Genomic DNA, 19,503 nt, shown 5'->3' with positions numbered 1-19,503 from the left:
CCAGTGATATTAAAATACTTGTTAGGACAGATGTCACCGAAGTCCAAGACTCATAATAAAAAGCATCAGAAAAATTTGAAGACTCAGGAAATAATGTGAGTGGAACTAGAAAAATGTGATCTAATACATCTTGGGAAAAGAAGTATTCAAGTATTATTGCTGGAAAATTGCTAGCTGCTACAGTAGGGATGAAAAAAATAGGAAAGTGATGGCATTTTCTCAAAGAGCAGGAGGTAATAGTCTCTTCCCTTGTTGAGAACACTGCTGGAAAGCACAGAGCGCCGTTTCAATTAGATATGGCATTCCTTGTCCACACTCAGACTGTTGGGTAGATTTTCTGTTACATAGGATCTGTGCTTGTTTCTATCTATCCCTTGTTTTTCATTCCTGGTCTATCTCCATAGTGCCTACGTGCCTAAGCAGTAATAGGTAAATGTCTGTGTATGTGGTAGTTTATACATTGGTGCTCAAATATTTTTGAAACTTGATTAACTTCTCTTGCTTGTCTATGTTTTAGTTAACAGTACTGAACAGACTGGGGATAAATGTTGGCTTGGGAAATAGGGCAGATTTCCTCTCTTAAATGGAGATAATACTCATCAGCTTAAGAGGACAGAATTTTTATCACTGTTAATAATAATGTTATTGTTATATAGTGGAATCTTAAAAACATCAGTACCAATGATGTCAATGCAAAGAGCTGTAGGCATAATTAAGGTGATGGAGGCAGGCTTATGAAGAAAGATGAAGAGAAGCAGCAAATGCACAGCTTGGATAAGTGGTGATAATGATGATGGGGGATGCGATGACCATCTAAAACATATCTGACATCTGTAAACATAGAATAGGGAATAGTTGTGTTCAGTTGGTCATAGCATTACAATTAGGGTTAATGAGGAAAACTGAGCAAAAGAAAACACAGAACGTTTTTTCGCTGCTCAGCCCGATGGTAGATCACATTAAATGCCAGAATGATATCTTCAAAGGATCCCCTGTTGCACCAGCAGAAGCCCAATTGCTTAAATAATGTGAAAATAAATTGAGCAAGATGCTCATGAGTGTGCAGAGGGAAACATTTTGATACTGGGAAAGGACTGGGTAAGATGACCTTTTCTGCTTCTAATTTCCAACATACTATTAGAAAGAGTTGGCAGAGATGCCCTATTTCTGGTTTGTAGGCATTTCTCTTTTTTTTTTTTTTAATTATTTGTAATGAGAGCCCAGTTTATATTCAACATTATCCAAAACTTTCAAGATTGGAAATTCAGCTAGCTGAACTGAGGGCTCTCAGAGCATTAGGGTAGTTTCTTTGGTGGGGGTCACCTGGAGCTGCACACCCTGGGTGCATGTGAACCCCATGGAATGGCAGTTAAACCTGAACCATCTGAGGCAAAACATTTGGAGTTGAATGAAATGGGGTTTTTCTGCCTACCTCGAAAGCAGACAAAGCTGGACATGCATCGGGACAAGCTTAAGAAGAATCGAGGGAAGGAGAACCATTTGCTTAAAAACTAACTTTAAATTAAAAAATCTGATTCCAAATTCTCAAGATAGTGTTTGGATGAATACGGATCATTACCAAGGGTAAACAGGAGAGAGAAAAATAAACGCATTTTCTGCCTGGCCTCTTTGGTTCTGCTAACTGCAGAGCTCCCTGTGCACTGCTACTGTTTAACTAATAAAAAATAAATTAATATGAATTTCAAGCCAATGCTGTAATGTATCACACGTTGCTTTCAAAGTAGGAAATTATTTGCTCACTAGACTTCATGTATTTCCACTCAAGTATGCAGCCCTTTTTATTCACATTATAAGGGAACAGAGTGAACTGAATTGCACATGTATTCAAAGAAGCAGTACAAATCTGAACAGGAGCCAGATGATCAATTATTAGGAGGTAGTACTGCATTGTGTTGTTCACCAGGAGCTTCAAGAGAGACGAGAAAGAAATTGTCAAAGAGAAAAACATTCAATGCAGTTACAAAAAAGGTAAAAAGAGAGAGAGGAGAACCAGAATAAATCAGGGTTAGAATTGTATATTGAGAGCTGGAGCAGAAAGACAGAGCAAATCAAGGTGACAGGAAATAAAATATTGCTCATCAACAGAAACAGGGAGGAGAGAGACATCAAAACATGGAGACTCACACACACAAAAAAAGGCAGTTCAGGATAGTGACTGTAGGAAAAGAGGTTTGGGGAATGTTTAAAGTAGTTTGAAAAAAGAGAAAATCAGTCAGACTTGTTTTGTTTGAGACAAATGTCACTGAAACAAAACAAAAAGAAGAAAATAAGAGGAACTGAGCGTTATCATGAAGTAAAATATTGCCAGTGTCCTCTCCCTTAAAATTTTGGTGAGGAGGAGACAAGCACCCTTCCACTAAGGCTTCCCATAGAAGTGGCTGCAATGAAGAGTTAAATTTTGAAGACAGTAAGATCTGAATCCCACGTCATCCTCTGCTTCCCTCTCTCTTCCTCAGACTTACTTAGGTCCTGACTGGTAGTAAAACAGCTTAATCATGCTTAGGTCTGAAGGAAATAGATTGTTCTGGGAGAGAGTTTTTTTAACTTGTTAATTTATAACCACAGTATAGTAGCCTGAAAATTAAAATATTGCTGTTCACGTATCCAGTCTGTAACGTTTACTGAAGTGTTTGACTCTGCCTCAAGCTAAATAAGGTTCAGTAATGAGTGTGTTATAAATTCCTTAGGCTGGAGGCTACCAGGTTCTTCTGCTATGGATAATGTATGCAGTGCAAAACGTTTTCGATGCAAAAACAACTCATTGCTTCCATTCCTTCAGTTCCATCCTCTGTTCTTCCATACCATTGTACAGTTAGTTCCTGGCAAAGGTATCCTTTTCTACTCAACTGCAGGACCAGCTGCTGGTGGTCACAGTGTGAATGACGCTAGGAATACATGGAGTGGGATAATGTGCACACTTGTCCGCTGAAAAATGACTGAGAAGTGATTGCTTGACATTGCTTAGCTACAGCAAAGTATAGAATTTACTGCTGCTGCTCATGGCACACAGCACCTGTACACTGACATTTTCATTGCATATGCTGTAACTTATGGTCCTTTGTTTTCCTTTTTGTGGATTTTGTAACATGTGGTCAACCCCATTGACAAAAATGTTTACTGCCACTATAACAAGGCAACTTGTCTGTAAGAGATTCTACTCAAAACATCTTCACTTTGATCCCTCCCTAACATCTCAGTTTTATACATTGGCCAAATGGTTTTAGTCCCATTCCTCCTTGTTATTTTATTTATTGCCATCCTTCGGAAGATTAATGCGGCTTCTACACTGGGTATAATTCTCTATATCAGCCTGTCTATAGTATCTCTGCAATTCTAGCTCCTCATCACTGTACATTCTTTATGGATCACATTACTTTCACCACCCCTTATCTAACTACTTCATAAAACCCACCTCACACATTTATAAAGCATGACAAGAGCATTACCATAAACTATGTAACTGCTCCGTAAACCCATCATAGACTCTCCATAGGCTAATCACCTTAGTGGGTAAAATTATCTGGGGATGAATTTATCTGCAGCAATCATATCAGAAGACAAACTGTATATAACAGTATTGTTCTGCTCTTCCATCATTTTGCCTCTACTGAAAGCCTGAATTTTGAAGTTGGTTATTGCTGGTCTTCTTTGTAATCAGTAGATTTATTTATGAAGAAGAAATCCTAAAAGTGAGATTTTTATGTATCATATGAAACAGTAAAGGGTGTGTTATGAGTATGATAAGCAATTTTGGGTCTCTTGAGTTTGAAGGGAAAAGTAATAAAGTTTCCTAATTTGGAGAATAGGCTGAAAATAAAGGCATTTAATAAAAGGATCAGGCAGTTTTAGAGATCTGGAAACATCAAGGTGCTTGGGGAAAGCCTGTTGTTGGGCGAAAGCCAGGCTCTGTTAGGACCAGTGCTCACATGGTTGACATAGAATAATTTCTAAATCCTTTCTTAGTAACTACTTCTCATGCACGCTTCTATATTCATTTTTCAGCAGCAGCTGTATCTAAATCACATATTTCTTATCAGTCTAATTATTCCATATGAAAAGAGAGTTATCCTATCTTTCTTTCATTGTGTGCCTTTTCTAAGACTCATTTAACCGAACATCCATTGTTTGGAGGCCTTTTGCTGGCAGCAGTTAGAAGAACAGTGTTTTGAGGCCCCAAGAACAATATTCTGTGGTTCACTCAAATTTTGTTTTTAGGATGTTTTCAGGCCTAATTCCACTTTGGATTTTTACTGTCCTCTGGCAAGGAACTGGAGATGTCACTATTGGAAATGTTCATTTCTGTTCAGCAGCAGCAATGTTCATTTCTCCACAGCTATGTTACCTAGAAAATTTGTTCTGGGGAAGAACTGTGCAGCTGCAAAGCAGTGATCAGAATAGCATAGTAGGTCTTTTTAATCTCTAGTTTTATTCTGCTGGCTGCAGTTTAAGTTAAAGGAGGAGCACTGCTTCAATGCAGCGTATTACATCTATTTTGCCCAAACTGTGGGTTTTTTTTATTCTCTCTGACAAATCGGATATTAAATTTTCCAAACCACCCAAGTGACTAAGGGCAAGATTCTTTTAAAGATAATTCCAGATTTTATGCTCAGCCTTACTAGGCCTACATCATTTAGACCACAAAATCCCATTTACAAGTGATATAGACCTTTAGGAGTGTCATATCTCACTGAAAGCCAATGAAATTTAGAGTCATAATGCCTATTACTTTTTGTTATGGAACTTAAGTTATTTCTCAAAAATAACATTCTTCTCTTTCTGAATTTTCGAAATCCTGCCTTTTCATATGCATCTCTTAATGGCATTTCAGAGCTGTAAATCCCACCAGAACTTCTAATTTTCTAACCTCCATTTCTCAAACCTGCTGTAAGTTGTTCTCCCTTTGAAGTAAAAAAATCTCATTAAAAGACTGAAGATCCCCACTAGGAGAACATTGGATTCTTGGCTGCCTTGTGGGCTACATATCTGCTTTTTGTAGTTCATCAATACAAGAATGCTAATAGTACCTATTACAATTCACTTTCAATACTCCCCATGACAAAAAAGCAATCAAACGTGTGGGGTATGTGTATGGTCCTCTGCAGGCAGCTCTGCCTGATGGCCTTCGCTCTGCTGCCTGTCAGGGACAGCATACACACACAATGGGTGAGATTTTTCTCATAAACTCTGTCATTTTGGTGTAGGTGTATACTGTACACGTGCATGCAAAATCATAATTAAAACTAGCCATAACTCTGCTTCGATAAGAGCTAGAAGCAGATTCCTCATCAGCATTCCTCTCCAGCCACTCTTGCCCTGTTGTCCTCTTGGATACCTCAGCCGACGCTGGTTATCGCACTGCAGTTTGAGATGCAATGTGCCAGAGGCAGTAGCTGCTGGAAGACTGCCTTGTTTTTTGGGATACCATTTTTCCTTTGATTCATCTTTAACAGATTTTTTTGTTTTTTAAATATGCATAAGAATAAGGTCCTGTGCAAATTTCTCAGGAGATCAATTTGCAAGGCTCTTTAATAGAAAGACCTATTCTCTGGTGTGTATATTGGTTTGATATGGAAATCCATAAGCCTGCCCTAGATCCACCCACATCTTATACACTGGTGTGCTCTGGGTTTTCTTTGTGAATACAAGAGTAGAATCTGTACCGGTTCTCTGCTAAAAAAAAGACTTATTTTTAATTTCTGCGAATAAACCAGTTCTTGAGGATCAGTCTATTCTGAGTTTAAGTATAAGAATCTGTAAATCTCTCAGATAAAAAGCCTCCTGTGGCTGATGGTAGACAGCATTAGTAGAAAATTGTGAAAGACTACAAATCCATGTGCTAATTAGAGCTTTGCATATCCCTGCTTCCCCTATTATACTGAATAGGAAATAAAATACAAATGAAAAGAAAAGAAGAGTTACTATTCAAATGAAATATTAACATTCTACTGAACAAAATATTTTAAAGATATTATTTTTCTCTAGAAATTCTTTTGTTACGGATTTTTGTAGAAAAGTTTGATTTCATGGAAATGGCCTTTTCTGTCAAAAGTAGTCATAGGAAATTGTGTTATAGCATCATAAATAACCAGAGATGCCTGTGCAGGATGCACATTGCCTCTCTTAGCTTTTGAATGCTGACTCCAGAATCAATCAAAACTTTGGCTTAGTATGAAATTAATTTCCGTCTGTACCTGACCTGCTTTGTCCAGCAGTTCTTCTCCAGACTCTGACCACATGTGCAGTGGGTCAACATGAACCAAGACAATAACATTTCTGGTCTTACTAGAAATAGTGGTGTTGTATCAGTGATGCAGGAATCAGGGCCTGAATCGAACGAGAGTGTTGCACCACCCACCAGGAAAGAGTCCCATGGGCTCCTGGCTGAGCTGTGAGCTCCATGAGTACTCTTTTAAGTGAACTAGATGTCAAAAGAAGCTTCAATTGGAGTTTAAAATGAACCACAAGATGCAAATCCGTTGGAAACCAAATTTCACTAACCACATACCTCCTGGAACTACTTATTCTGGTGTTTTGTAAACAAAAAGCATTTTCTTTAGAGGAGATGCCCTGTGTCTTCAGAACCCTTTCATAGCAACAACATTCGAGAAGATAGTATCCCACCCTAAAACTTAATGACTCACAGCAGGAATGGCTTATGTTGCTGCAGTTGCATAGAGCCTTCCCTAACTGAAAGTGATGTAGATCCCACATAATGAACAATGAAAATACTGAATATTAATGAAAATATAAATATACATTTAGGAAATAGACCACTGCAGTCTATTTTGATCCACTGGGCAAATAATATGCAGTATATAACCAGAAGGCTTGCGGAGCGTGTGTGGCACGTTACAGATTCCCACAGTTATTGTAACTCCCTATATAATGACTAGCCCATGAATCCGTGTGTATCAGTTGTCATAATGGAAAAGAATTAACTAGGGCTTAATGCTAACTTTTTATACTCGGGTCCATTTCCCGATGGTACCTTTGTGCCACTTAAAAGTTCATGGGCCAAATTCAGCTGGTTTGTAACTTCATTGGAACTGATAGCACTCAGGCACCTGAGGTGCAGTTAGCCTCGACCTTATAAAATTGAGTGAAGACTCTAAGCCCCGTCTGATTGCTCTGCAGCCATCGTCACTCTCCATGCACAGAAAGGCACACTCCGCTGTGTGCAGAAATGCATCCTGTAGGCTTGATCCTTTTCCTTCTAGAGCAGATACAGAACGTCAGCGAATTATACGTAAAACACAAATTGGAGCGTAATTGCACTGTGGCTAAGAGAAGTCTTTTATTTGTTCACTTATGAAGTGGCTCGTGGAGGAACATGGGACTTTTTTATCCATCTGTTACATATCCCCGTCAGAAGCAAAAACGTTGTTTTGTAAGTAACGTAGTAGAGGCTTATTATTTCTTAAAGTAAAATAAAGTATAGTATTTTCCCCTGAGCACAGTGTAGTCTGTAGTTCTGGCACATTAGCTGGCGTAAACATTTTGATTAAAGCTTATGAATGTATTAATTACACCTGGGAAGTTTCCAAAGCTTGTTCAAACTGCAAACTCTTCAAACTGCAGCCCCCAAATCTGAATTCTTTTAGCAAATGTAAAAATGGCTATCACAGGATTGCATTTTTTTGTTTCTAAGATGTTTGTATAAAGACATGAGGTGGCAAATTTTTTACCCATTAGATTCTATAGGCACCTTTTCAGACAGTCTTCAATTATCTGAAGAATTTTTTTACTGTCATGTTGTTAAACATTTGCTTGAAGTCTAAAGAGCTTCAATTCTCTCTAAAGTTTTCTGTGATCGCCTAGGTCTAGCAACATCTGCATATACTTTAGCATTTATGAGAATAACATCACTGGGTATATGACCCCAAACAGGATGACAACACTGGAACATGTCTAGCTGAGGCTCTGTAAATAAACAGAGCTAGAAAAAACAGTCATAGTTCTAAGGAACTCTCTAGAGATGTTGACAGAATTGGTCTATATGATTTCTTTTGCTTATATTCCCATGGTAAGTGGCTTATAGTGTAACAGAGGGCAGAATTTCACCAGCAAAGCCTATGCAGTTGTTTGGGTGACACTATTTTTTTGTGAGTAACATGAACAAGTTCCTACAACAACCTTCAACTGGATTAGGTTACACGGAGCGTTGACGCTGAGATAGAAGCAAATGTAACAGAGGATCTGAATTCTAAAATCACTGAGCGTACGACCCCAAAAAGAAAGGCATATCTTATCTATCAGCCGTCTGTGCCTGCACTGAACAGCCCAAGATGTCTCACCTAAGCGGTGCTTTGCTCATGCATTCATGCACACATGCATTCATTATGACTGACCTGCCCTAGGAAGGTCCATTAAGTGGAACTCATTTCAAGCACAGATGGTCCTGAATAGCTTAATGTCTGCCTGGTGGCCAGAATAAGTGAATTCTTGATGGCCTTAGACTTCTGATCACATACGTGCAGCCAAGGAGGAAATGAAAACATGTTTATCAAAATGATAAACAACCTCTCTCATTGCTGCAGGATGCTCCATGTAAGTCAGCGGAGTCAAATACTATTAAATTGTCATCACTGTCAAAGAGAGAACGTATAAGTTTTGCTACCTGAGTCATAGTTAATGGCTTCCACAATGTATAACACAAATCAGTACTGCTGTTTGCCTTTTTTATGTTTGTTTACTGATAAGTTCAGGCTTGGCTAGAATACAGAGGCGAGTTATAATTTTGAAGTGCAAAATATGCTTTTATTATTACCTCTCAGCTAGAGATATAAAAAACAGAGATGACTAGAAGATGGCTTTTTGGCTTCTGCCAGGCATGCACTCAGACCCTATAGATGATTAGATATTTTAAATCACAGCCACCCACACTAGGTTCTTACTTATGATAAAATATTTCACTCTGCAGTGTGTAAACTTAAGGTGGCTTTATAATAGAATAAAAGTGAGCATGTTTTCAGGAGTTTAGTGTCCTCCATTTAGAATTAAACCATTTGCAGGAGTAACAAACAGTTGTCCCTCTTTTACAGTAGTTGATAATTTCCATCATGATGATGGACAATTTCTACAGTTCTGTATTTTAAGCCTATGCAGAACAAAGACTTCCGAAAGGCTATGAAATATGAGCAGAGTTGCAATGCCACAGATAGCTGCATCTTCAACGGCCCAGAATCCTTCCCAGCAGCCAGTTCTGTCCCTCTTGCTTTGGTAGGCACCGCATTTCCTTCATGCAAAGTTCAGGGCATCCTGTGAACTGAATGCCCATAAAGAGTCGGCTGTTCTTACTATCAAGTCCTGCTAATGCTTGGTGTGAAGAGGGTGTAAGCCACGTTAGGACATTTTCATTTACCTCTGAAGCTTCTTGTAGAAAGAGCAAAGCTATTTCTGATTTGCAAGTTCCTATTTCATCTTTAATCTCTTTTCTTATTTCTTGGGGCAGGAGGGAATTAAAAATCACATAAGCTATTTTTCGTACCAGGTGGATGAAGGAGCCACTTCATGAAATGTAACTGTCAACAAAACATTCAGAAGACACTTACTTAGAGGATTTTAGGGCCCTTTCCTCTCCTTTTAAGATCAGTGACAAATCCTCTATTGACTCGAATGAGTTGGATGAGGCTGTTATTGTGGAAACAAAGCCAGAAGCTACCTTAGCTCGATAGACCATAAACTTCCAGAAAAAGACATTTCTGGGTTTTGTGACAAGGATTTGAACTTTTGCTGCACTCACAGCCTATCAGGTCAATAATTCATGTTTTTTTTAGGACTCCCAGCACTGTAACATCTCACTATGTCTTCCATAATCTAGAAGAACCACTGAGAAAAAATCATTAAATCAGGAGCAGAAGTCCTTAGCTGTTGGTATTACGGCATTTCTTGGTGCTGTCCCTATCCTCCCATCCCCCTCAGAAAAACTGAAAGTTGGAAGCAAAAAATAAAAATAACACAATGAATACATACATCACATATACATGTTAAACATGTTAAATTTTTTTTTCGGTGGAAACTGGATTGTTTCATGTTCCTCTCCCTGCTCTAACTTGTCTCCGCATCTGTACAGCTGCAATAGTCAGTTAAGTTGAACGTGTGCGTGCGTCCCCTAGTATATTTGTGGGATATATATTTCTGTGACTAACATAATCCAGTGTGCTGTTTCAATGAGGTTTTTTCCTAGTCTGTGTCCGATCATTTTTGTGTGGGTACCACTATCTATTCGCATTTCAGATATGGCTTTTAGAAAGTCTAACATGTGTATACATGGTTGCTAAAATATACACCAGCAAAACACATTGCATGCAATGCTGTCCAGTAGTCCTTCGTAGGCTAAACATGCTTTAATGGAAAAATGTGATCCCACTTAACAAATTTTCCAGGAAAACTGGGTGTGTAACATACCCAACTTTCTCCATGTGAGATGGATTTTTTGTTCTGTGTCAGCACTATAAAGGGTCTTTTTGTTACTGTTGTTATTATTATTATTTGCATTACAGTTATATTCCATGCAGATAAAAGTTCCAATTAATGTACTTAACTGTCTAGTGGTAAAAAAAAAAAAAGTGTTTTTTTCATTGCTTTTATAGTTTCATTATGTTTTGCTGCTCTGAAACAACTATACACTTTGAGTTAAATTCTTTATTGCTGCAGCAACTTGAGCTTCCACATAACAATTAAAGGCGTTATAAAGCTCATACACCACAACCCATTATTTTGAACAGATAACCAAACAAGCAAGACTAGCTCATGTGGTTATTAGTACTCATACAGCAAATTAATAGACAAAATTAAGCCTTTAGCTTTTTCACAGATCTTTACCATACAGCCTATGTAGTCTAAAATTAGAAACACTTATTACTGCGTACATTATCTTTATTGTTGAGGTTGCAATCAATAAAATCATAAATCTTTCTTCTCTTACGGCATGACCACAAGATGAGTTAAGCCAATGAGAATCTTTTCATTGCTTTCAGTGTGATTTGGATGGGGGAACAGGGAGTTTATCTGAAGAAATGCTTCATAGAAAAATACGACCATTTGGGGCTGAGCTGATTGTCACAGTTCCTCTCACTCCTAAGAGACACTTAAAAGATCGTTTGTCAGATGATGGCTTTCTGAATTGTTGGGATCTCTCTTCTGTGGCACCTATTGGCTTTCAAAAAGCTAGTGTCAGTGGGCCAAATGCACCTGATAACTAATACATGAAGCAGCATTTCTCTCCAGATGAGTTAAATATTTACTGCAGAGTTAGTCTTGTCTCATGCTTGCAAACTCATCAGTGCTTAACCCCACGACCACACAACCTAAGCTCATTTACCCTAATGGATGTTCACAGGCTTTCATCCACTGACTCACCCTGGAAGGTCAATGGTTTGAAAATTTAATAATATAAAACATTTCCACACTTTGTGGAGTCCCTGTTCATTGGTAGTTTTTGTACCACTTATTACTGTGGGTACACCTTATGGCACACCACCGTATGACCTTAACAGCTTATAGTCAAGGGAGATTCCTCCGTGTCCGTCTCCTCCAGTGCTTCACTACAGAAATATTGCATTTGTGGAATCACCAGGTAACAAGACTTGCTCCTGCAGAGAGATACCACTGGACTCCCAGACCTCTTCCAAAATCCCTTGTTCACAGCCAGATGTGGATCAGCATCTCCGCATTGCTTATTCTCCTACCTGGCTGCAGGGTTACTATAGTATTCAAAAGCTCCCAAAGTTGTTTCAGAAAGAAGAGTAAACACCAAAGACAGGAATAATGCTTCTTATGCTATAGTAAAAGCAATGTACAGTTAGCATTTCATAGTGGCATAAAGTAGTAATGCTTTTCTAGCAAACCTTCTTACACCTCCTGCTCTTTAGTAGGCTCTGCATGATGTTTTGTGCTAAGTTTAAACAAATCCTGCCAAATTTATGCTGCAGTTTCATAAAGTAGCCAAATATCTGTGGGGAACAGACTGGCACTATTAAATACCTGGTGATTATGAGCTAGATAAAATCTGAACTGAGGAATCAAGAAATTGCTTGGGCAGTGCATCAGCCCACTGTGGTGTCTCATCTCCTTGCACTGCACTGCTAAGGTGAATGGGAATAATATACTTGGCACTTCGTTTCTGTGCATAGCATGTGCCACAAGCACCAAGTGTGTGTAGACCTTAAGCCATTGTCTATCTGTCTGTCACTGCTTTGTGTTCTCCACCTAATCAAACTATTGCAAATGTTCCTAAAGAACAATTAGGGAGCAGACAAATTAAGCCTGATGATCTCGCACACAATGGGAATGTTTCCTGCCCTTAAAACTGCCAATTTAGTGAGTGGGGTAGCAAAGGGAAGTGCTGTTGGACCATCCTGTAATTTGCAGAGGCTGACTGTCATTCTCTAAGGGCTGAGAACTGGTATGGAATCAAATATTGGAGAAAAAGCTTATTTCTAGATGTATTCCCTTAGCCCCTACCCTTGTACGAGGGAATATCTGGAGGAAGAGGCCTCCAGTATTACAAGCATAAAATCACCCAACCAGTTGTTGCAGGTTACTGTGGTATGCTGCCTACATTTCTTCAGGACCAGATCTTGACAAGGTCGTTTTTAGGCCAAAAATTCTGCTGTTGTCAAAGAAGCTTCTAATATAAGACAGGCAAGCTATATCTACTGTAGAGGGACATTTATCTGCATTTCCTATTAAAACTGAAGTATAGCAGCACTTGGCTTATTCAGGAGCACGCATAATGGGAGAAATAACGTTGTAGTCCCACCTGTATAGAGGCTGTGCAGAGATGCAGACAGAAGCAACGCCTGGGTGCTTTGATTAGCCACTGCTGCTCTTTCTAATCAGACTGTCAATATTCTCTTTTTCTTTTTTTTTTTTTTTTTTTTTTTTTTTTTTTTTTTTTTTTTTTTTTTTTTTTTTTTTTTTTTTTTTTTTTTTTTTTTTTTTTTTTTTTTTTCTTTTTTTTCTTTTTTTTTTTTTTTTTTTCTTTTTGCCAGAAGGAGGAACGTGTGAAGTTTAGCAGCACACAGAGTGCTGTAATAAGAATCGATTTGAGGAAAGATCACAAACAGTAAAATGCTCCTGTCTACCTGGGGAAAGTGGCTGGGACTACAAGAAACAGACCTTCCTGTGTTGATGGCAAGTACTGCTCCTGTTATATGTCTCTGTTTGTGTACCATCCAGTAAATAGCTTTAAGTCTATAGATTATGCATAGGAACTTTGTTGTGTTCTCTATTTGACAAAACAGGGAAATCTGTAAACATAAGCATACATTTACACCACCTTGCTTGCTATTTTAGTTCATGGTCCTGTGCACATGTCACATTAAGATTTACTCACAAAAATAAGAGTACAGCATTCAATACATGTACTTAGATAAGTATAACAGATTCTGTGGCAGGATTAAGCCCTTAATAAATAACTGGACAAAATTATCCCTTGCGTCACTTCGCGGGGCCCCCCTGGTGCCACATTAGTTTTGATTCATAAATATTTCAAAGAACAACAGCCATTCATTTCAATTTAATTAGCCATTTGAAAAGTCAGTGGCAAGAAAGATAAATAGATGAATCCTGTGGTATTGTCCTGTAACGAACACTGCAGAAAGCTGAGAAAAAAATCTTTGTCTTCTGAAATCTCTGGTGCTGTTCTTGTCATGGGGATTTTTTTCTGAAGGAAAACATCGTGTTTATTTGTGTCTGGGTTTCCTATCAGGTCTGGCTCCACGGGGTGTATCCCTCTCTGGGGCTCCCCTGCCACTGCTGCAGGGTGAAATCATGCAGCAACTGGGGAGAGAGCCGTGGCTTGGTAGTGCTTAACAAAACATAAATCGCATGAGAAGGCGGGGAGTAAGTGGTACTAATCCCATTAGTTACCCTTCCCAAACAAGCTGCTCCGTGCCGCAGAATGCCTCTGTGCAGCAGCTTTGTGAAACAGAGTATCTTGTAAAAATTCCTCACTATTCTTTATGGTAAACATCTGTGCCATTGTTTATACCACCTCACAGCCCAAACATGCTTCGAAGACCCAAGGGTTGTTTGGGCTAGAGGTCGAGGTGGGCTCTTCCCTGGGCTCTCCTCGTCCTTCCTGTGGCTGGGCTTCCAAGGGTGGTGGTGTAGGTGCAGGTTTTGGAAGCACCCAACTTTCTTCTTTGAGTCTATCGTTTGGCATTCACCTTCCCCTTAAGTGAGTGAGAGCAGGCAGTGGTACAAGCAAACATGGGAAAAATGGTTTCTTCTGGATCCCTTTCCTCAATCTCATGCTGCAAAGGCACCTCCAAGGGAGCAGGGGCTGGTCCAGTTGTAGCCCGAAGTTAGACAAGAGTAATTGGTGACTGTTGTGGACTGGAGCATTGCGTAGAAAAAGCTCTGAGGCTTACATGTTCAACACCAAAAAGATGAGAGATTGGGGGTGCCTTGAAGGGTTGAGAACCTCATGTTTTCTCAACAAGTAGTTGTGTTGTGTACATATCTGGTTTATATATTAAACAGAATGAAAATGTCTTATTATTTCAAAAATGCTTTCAAATTTTCAAATTATGAAGCAGAATTTCATAGCTTGTTTCCCTGGGAATGTGATTCAGCTTCTGAACTCATGACTAAAAACATGCTATGAATGCACCTGTGAATGATTATGCTTTAATCCACATTCTGTCATTCTGTTATTGCTTAATTACCCTGATAAAAAGAAGCTTTGCTTTTTCTGTTAAGCACACTCATAGAACCTTAGGTGAAACCTACAGCTGGTCTTAACCAAAGATCAGCCGTATAAGCCTTGAAGAAATTCATGTTCTTCAGCAGGTCATGAAAAACAGAGACACCAGATAGAGCAGAGAGACACCGTTAATTCAGATCTTATCATTCTGTTCAGAGAAGAGGAGCTCAAAGAATGCTGTGTTAAGAAAAAAGTTGGGTGCAGGTGTGGACTGGAGCCTAATTGCTCTGTCAGGATTACAATGAAAAGAAATGTTATTGTCTGGAATTTTGAAAGGAGTAAGGATGAAACAATGGCTAATATAAAAGTGCAAAGCTAGTCCCATTGAAGTCACTGGTAAGACTCACAGTGACTTCAAAGCCAGCAAACGTGAACTACAAAGGAATGTCTTCCCCTTTCAAGTCTAGTTGTTGTAAGTCAGCCATAGCTTCTTTTGTAGATGGCTGGTGAACAGTTCAAAAGCCCAATATGCTGCTCGTAAAAATTAATGGAAGGGGCATTTTCTTTGGCCTTTGTATTATCCCAGACTTTGCTTTGGAACTTTGACATACTGACCTGTTTTAAGTCAAAACTTTGACCTATTTAGTGGTTCTGTTCTTGCTAAGACAACTCCCAAAACTTCCCATGGGAGTCCCATTGACGTCAGTACTTTAACTCACAAAAAGATTTGAGATTTGCTGTTTCTTTTGTACATGAAGACATTTCAGAAGGTCATCTGCAACTTTCTACCTTCTTTACCTACCATATTGGAAGGATTAAGACCATTAAGCCCTGAGGAGAAGGACTTGGGGGTGTTGGTTGATGAAAGGCTCAACATGAGCCAGCAATGTGAGCTCGCAGCCCAGAAAGCCAAGTGTACCCTGGGCTGCATCCAAGAAGTGTGGCCAGCAGGCTGAGGAAGGGGATTTTGCGCCTCCACTCTGCTCTCATGAGACCCTATCTGCAGTACTGAGTTCAACTCTGGGGTCCCAACACAAGAAGGACATGGAGCTGTTGGAGCGGGTCCAGAGGAGACCACAAAGATGATCAGATGTCTGGAGCACCTCTCCTATGAAGACAGGCTGAGAGAGTTGGGGGTTACTCAGCCTGGAGAAGAGAAGTCTCCGAAGAGATCTTTCCAGTACCTAAAGGGAGCCTACAAGAAAGCTGGAGAGGAACTTTTTACAAGGGCGTGTAGTGACAGACAAGGGGCATGGCTTTAAACTGAAAGAGGGTAGATTAGGTTAGATCTAAGAAGAAATTCTTCACTCTGAGGCTGTTGAGACCTGGAACCCGTTTGCCCAGAGAAGTTGTGGGTGCCCTATCTCTGGAAGTGTTCAAGGCCAGGTGGGATGAAGCTTCAAGAAACCTGAATCTAGTGAAAGGTGTCCCTGCCCATGGCAGGGGAGTTCTAACTGGGTGGATAATTTAAGGTCCTTGAACCAAAGACATTGTATAATTCAATGCTTCTATGATTTAATCTCACACTGGGTTTATACTGTATGATTTCAAGCCATAATCTGTCACTAAGAAAGCTTGCTTGGGTTCCATTAATTAAAAATCCGTGGTGTTCAGGTACAGCAGTATACTCACACTCGAACAGACTGATCACCTTTGAGAGGTGCCAAGGACTGGGAGATCCCATGCTAGCAGTTTGACTCCCATCTGTCATGATTATTGCCTCCACCTCCACCTGATGACTATTTAGTAGTGCGTATAAAGCAAGCTGAACCTCAGTCCTTGCCCAGTTTATACCATTGGCCTAACTATGACTTAATGGGATCAGAATCCAGCTTTTGTGTTTCTCATTCAATTTTGTCATCTGATGCTGATGCCTTGACAGTTTGAGTTTCTGTTACAGAGGAGAGATTGCATTGCCTTCCCTTCCACTCCTACCAGCCATTGCTTCAGGACACAACCGGGCTGCGTGGGTGGGACTGTGTGAGAGCTGGCTTTGTTTTCCATTTAAGAGAGAATACAACTATACGTAGGAGTCAGCATAACCGTTTTAATAAGTATCAGGGGTGATAAATGGTCCTTTTGTCCTCTTGTTGTGAGATCTGATCATGGGTAGCACACCATCATAGCACCTAGGACCCACGTATGCAGTCCTCCTCCTGAATGAGCTGAAATTCAGGCTGAGTATGTGTTACTGGTGCTATGAAAGGTGGGAAGTTGCCGTATATTCCCAAGCATTGCTTCCTGCCAAGTCCAGAAAACTTTTTCTTTGGGGCCTCATCTTAAAAAAGTAAAGTAAGGCCAGGCTGTGACAGCCTCAGAAGTTATAAATTATTCCTTGCAGCTCATTCAGTAGACACTGTCCTAAAACCTGCCTCAATCGGCAATGAATCACATAGTAGCAAAACAAAGCCAAATCTTGTCATGAAACAGAGATGTCAGTTTCTGTTTCTTTGCCTCTTCAGTTGCACATTTACTTTCATGATTCCCTTCACTGCTTCAAGGGCTTTTTTTTTTTTTTTTTGAAGGATGGTTTTGAACGCTCCCTTCCCTCCCTACAATTTGTCTTGTGTACCACTTGGCAGCAGCACAAACCATGGGCATCAGTCTGTTCAGCTCTCTGTTGTGGCTGTTACTATTTTCTCCATTTGCCCAAATACTCCTCCAGAGCAAGTCCCAAATGGATTTACTTTGTGTTACAGCAGCTTGAGAGGGTCCCTTTTTCTGGAGAAAGCAATGTCGAGCATGTCCAGGGATCCCCCAGCTCCCTCCAGAGCACAGGGGACCTGTGCAGCTTAGAGCATCAGTAACCAACTCCGCAGGAATGCCGTTGGACCACAGCGTGCGCATTGGCTCTCTGGAGGTACCAGGACAACTCCCGATCGACCATCCTTCCCACACACTTCAGAGATAGCTGGGGCCAGCAAAGGCTTGAATTTGCAGCTCAGACTAATGTGCAGACCCCTCTAGCTTCACACTTTGATGGACCTCCTTTCTCTCGTTTTCCTGTTACTGCAGGCACTTTTTGTGTGATACGCAGGCTATTTCTGCAAGGGTTTCTTAGCCACGCTTCTGAATTCGCACCTTCCCTCTCCACTAAATTTACAAACAGCTTGTCTTTCTCGTTCCAGAAGCCCTGAATTTTTCTCCTCCTGCAATAGGCTCTGTGGGCCTGTGAAGGCACTCAGGTGTCAGCACAAACAGCTGAGATTTGTCCCCTCGCTAGCCATCACATGGCTAGTAAAATTTCTCCTGTGGGTTGAGGTTTTTATCCCTTTGTCTTTGTTAATCAATTTCTTGTTTTGGTACTGCGGTTATCTAAGAGAGATGTTCCCAGTAATGTTCTCTGCTTCTTTATAGCAATGCCTCTTGCTGGTAGGGTCAGTAGGCACATGGTGATTGTCCTTTCAGGTGTCAAGCCTACATCCTGTAGAAAATCTGTTCACCTCTGTGAATAAACATCAGTCAGCGGCTCCAAAATTCTAGTTGTTTTTTCTGAAGTTAATTTTCTGTTATTCCACGTAAAACTGAAAGAATTCACTAAACCAAACCAAACAAAACAAAACGAAAAAATCTCATATTTTATCTTTTTTTATAGATATTTGTCTGTTTAGAATTTTTCACCATTCCCAGTATATCTTTTACATCAAGTGGAACCAAGGTTTCTTCTATTGTTCATGGCATAATGTGGAGGTATCTGGTGTTCTTAATCTTGTTCATTACTTCATCAGAGCTTTCTTTTCCTGCCCCATCTTCCTTCTCAGTATGGAACGCACTGAGCATAGTGAAACCCTGATGAAAAAATGTGACTTTAACTACCTTTAAAATTGTTATTTGAACCTTTTTTAGACGTACTCAGCATATTCTCAAAATATTTCAATATTATTGAGGGATTTGCATTCACACTACCTCCTGAATAGCTATGTTTCTTTTGCTTTTGCTTTCTTACACCCAAGACACTCTTCAAATAAAAAGCTGCAGACTGCTCCAAGTTTGGTGGTTCTACCAGATCTTGGCATCATACAGGGTTTCATAACTTCAGAATAACTTGTTGTGACAGTATCAATGTAAGGTTATACCAACACTGTCATATTAGGGGACAGGACTGTAATGTCCACCTCTCACTCCTCATTGACCTAAATCCTCATGCAAAATTAATGTCACTTTCCTGAACAATCTAAAATTCTCTTCTGTGGCATGAATAAAGTTGGCTGTGTGAGCTAGAGAGCAACAATGAGCAAGTGGCAGCACGGAATTGATTAATACACTAATGTCTTTTGTTTGTTTGTTTCCTTTATGGCTTGTCTACACATGACTTGCAGTTTTCTTTGGTTGCTTTCATTAGCAAAACAGTCTTGTGGCCACTTCGTTTATTTTTTCTTTGTTGTAGTTTTGTTGTTTTAGGGTTTTTTAAGCAGTTCATTTTAGTACTTGGTGTAAACAACATCAATGTTTGATTGGACGGGGAGTCCTCCACCTTTTCTACACTCTAGTTGAAAGTATATGAAAAACCTCCTACTTGGAAGTTCCCCATTCCCTGTAAGGATACACACTTTTACTTTGCACTGCACTTTGCAGCAGCTGCTCACGTTCCTTCCACAATATCAGTAAACAGACCAGTCACAAATAGCCAGTGTGAAGGAGGTGGGAACAGAGGCTAAGTGAACCCATGGGTTACTGAGTAAACATTTACAGAAAAGCTCTAATAATGTTCTCTCAGTTCTAATACTTCATATGATTGCTATAAAAATGTAACAAAAATACAGATATTTATAATTTTAATACTGTTACTTTTATACTGTGAAACAATGTGCTTTGTACCGTACCATTCA

At 39.7% G+C, this 19,503-nt stretch overlaps 1 protein-coding gene across 1 annotated transcript in view; it reads left to right on the top strand.

Moving 5' to 3' along the window:
- Positions 1 to 19,503, top strand: part of TAFA1 (TAFA chemokine like family member 1) — a 227,288-nt gene that overhangs the window by 168,215 nt on the left and 39,570 nt on the right. Inside the window, 2 exon segments of the mRNA XM_009981931.2 lie at positions 13,017 to 13,111; positions 13,113 to 13,158. Coding sequence (XP_009980233.2) covers positions 13,017 to 13,111; positions 13,113 to 13,158 — 141 coding nt within the window.

This window comes from Tauraco erythrolophus, chromosome 12 (genome assembly GCF_009769465.1).
Source record: "Tauraco erythrolophus isolate bTauEry1 chromosome 12, bTauEry1.pri, whole genome shotgun sequence".
NCBI classification, from domain to species: domain Eukaryota; kingdom Metazoa; phylum Chordata; class Aves; order Musophagiformes; family Musophagidae; genus Tauraco; species Tauraco erythrolophus.
This window is presented reverse-complemented; position numbering and strand designations above follow the sequence as displayed.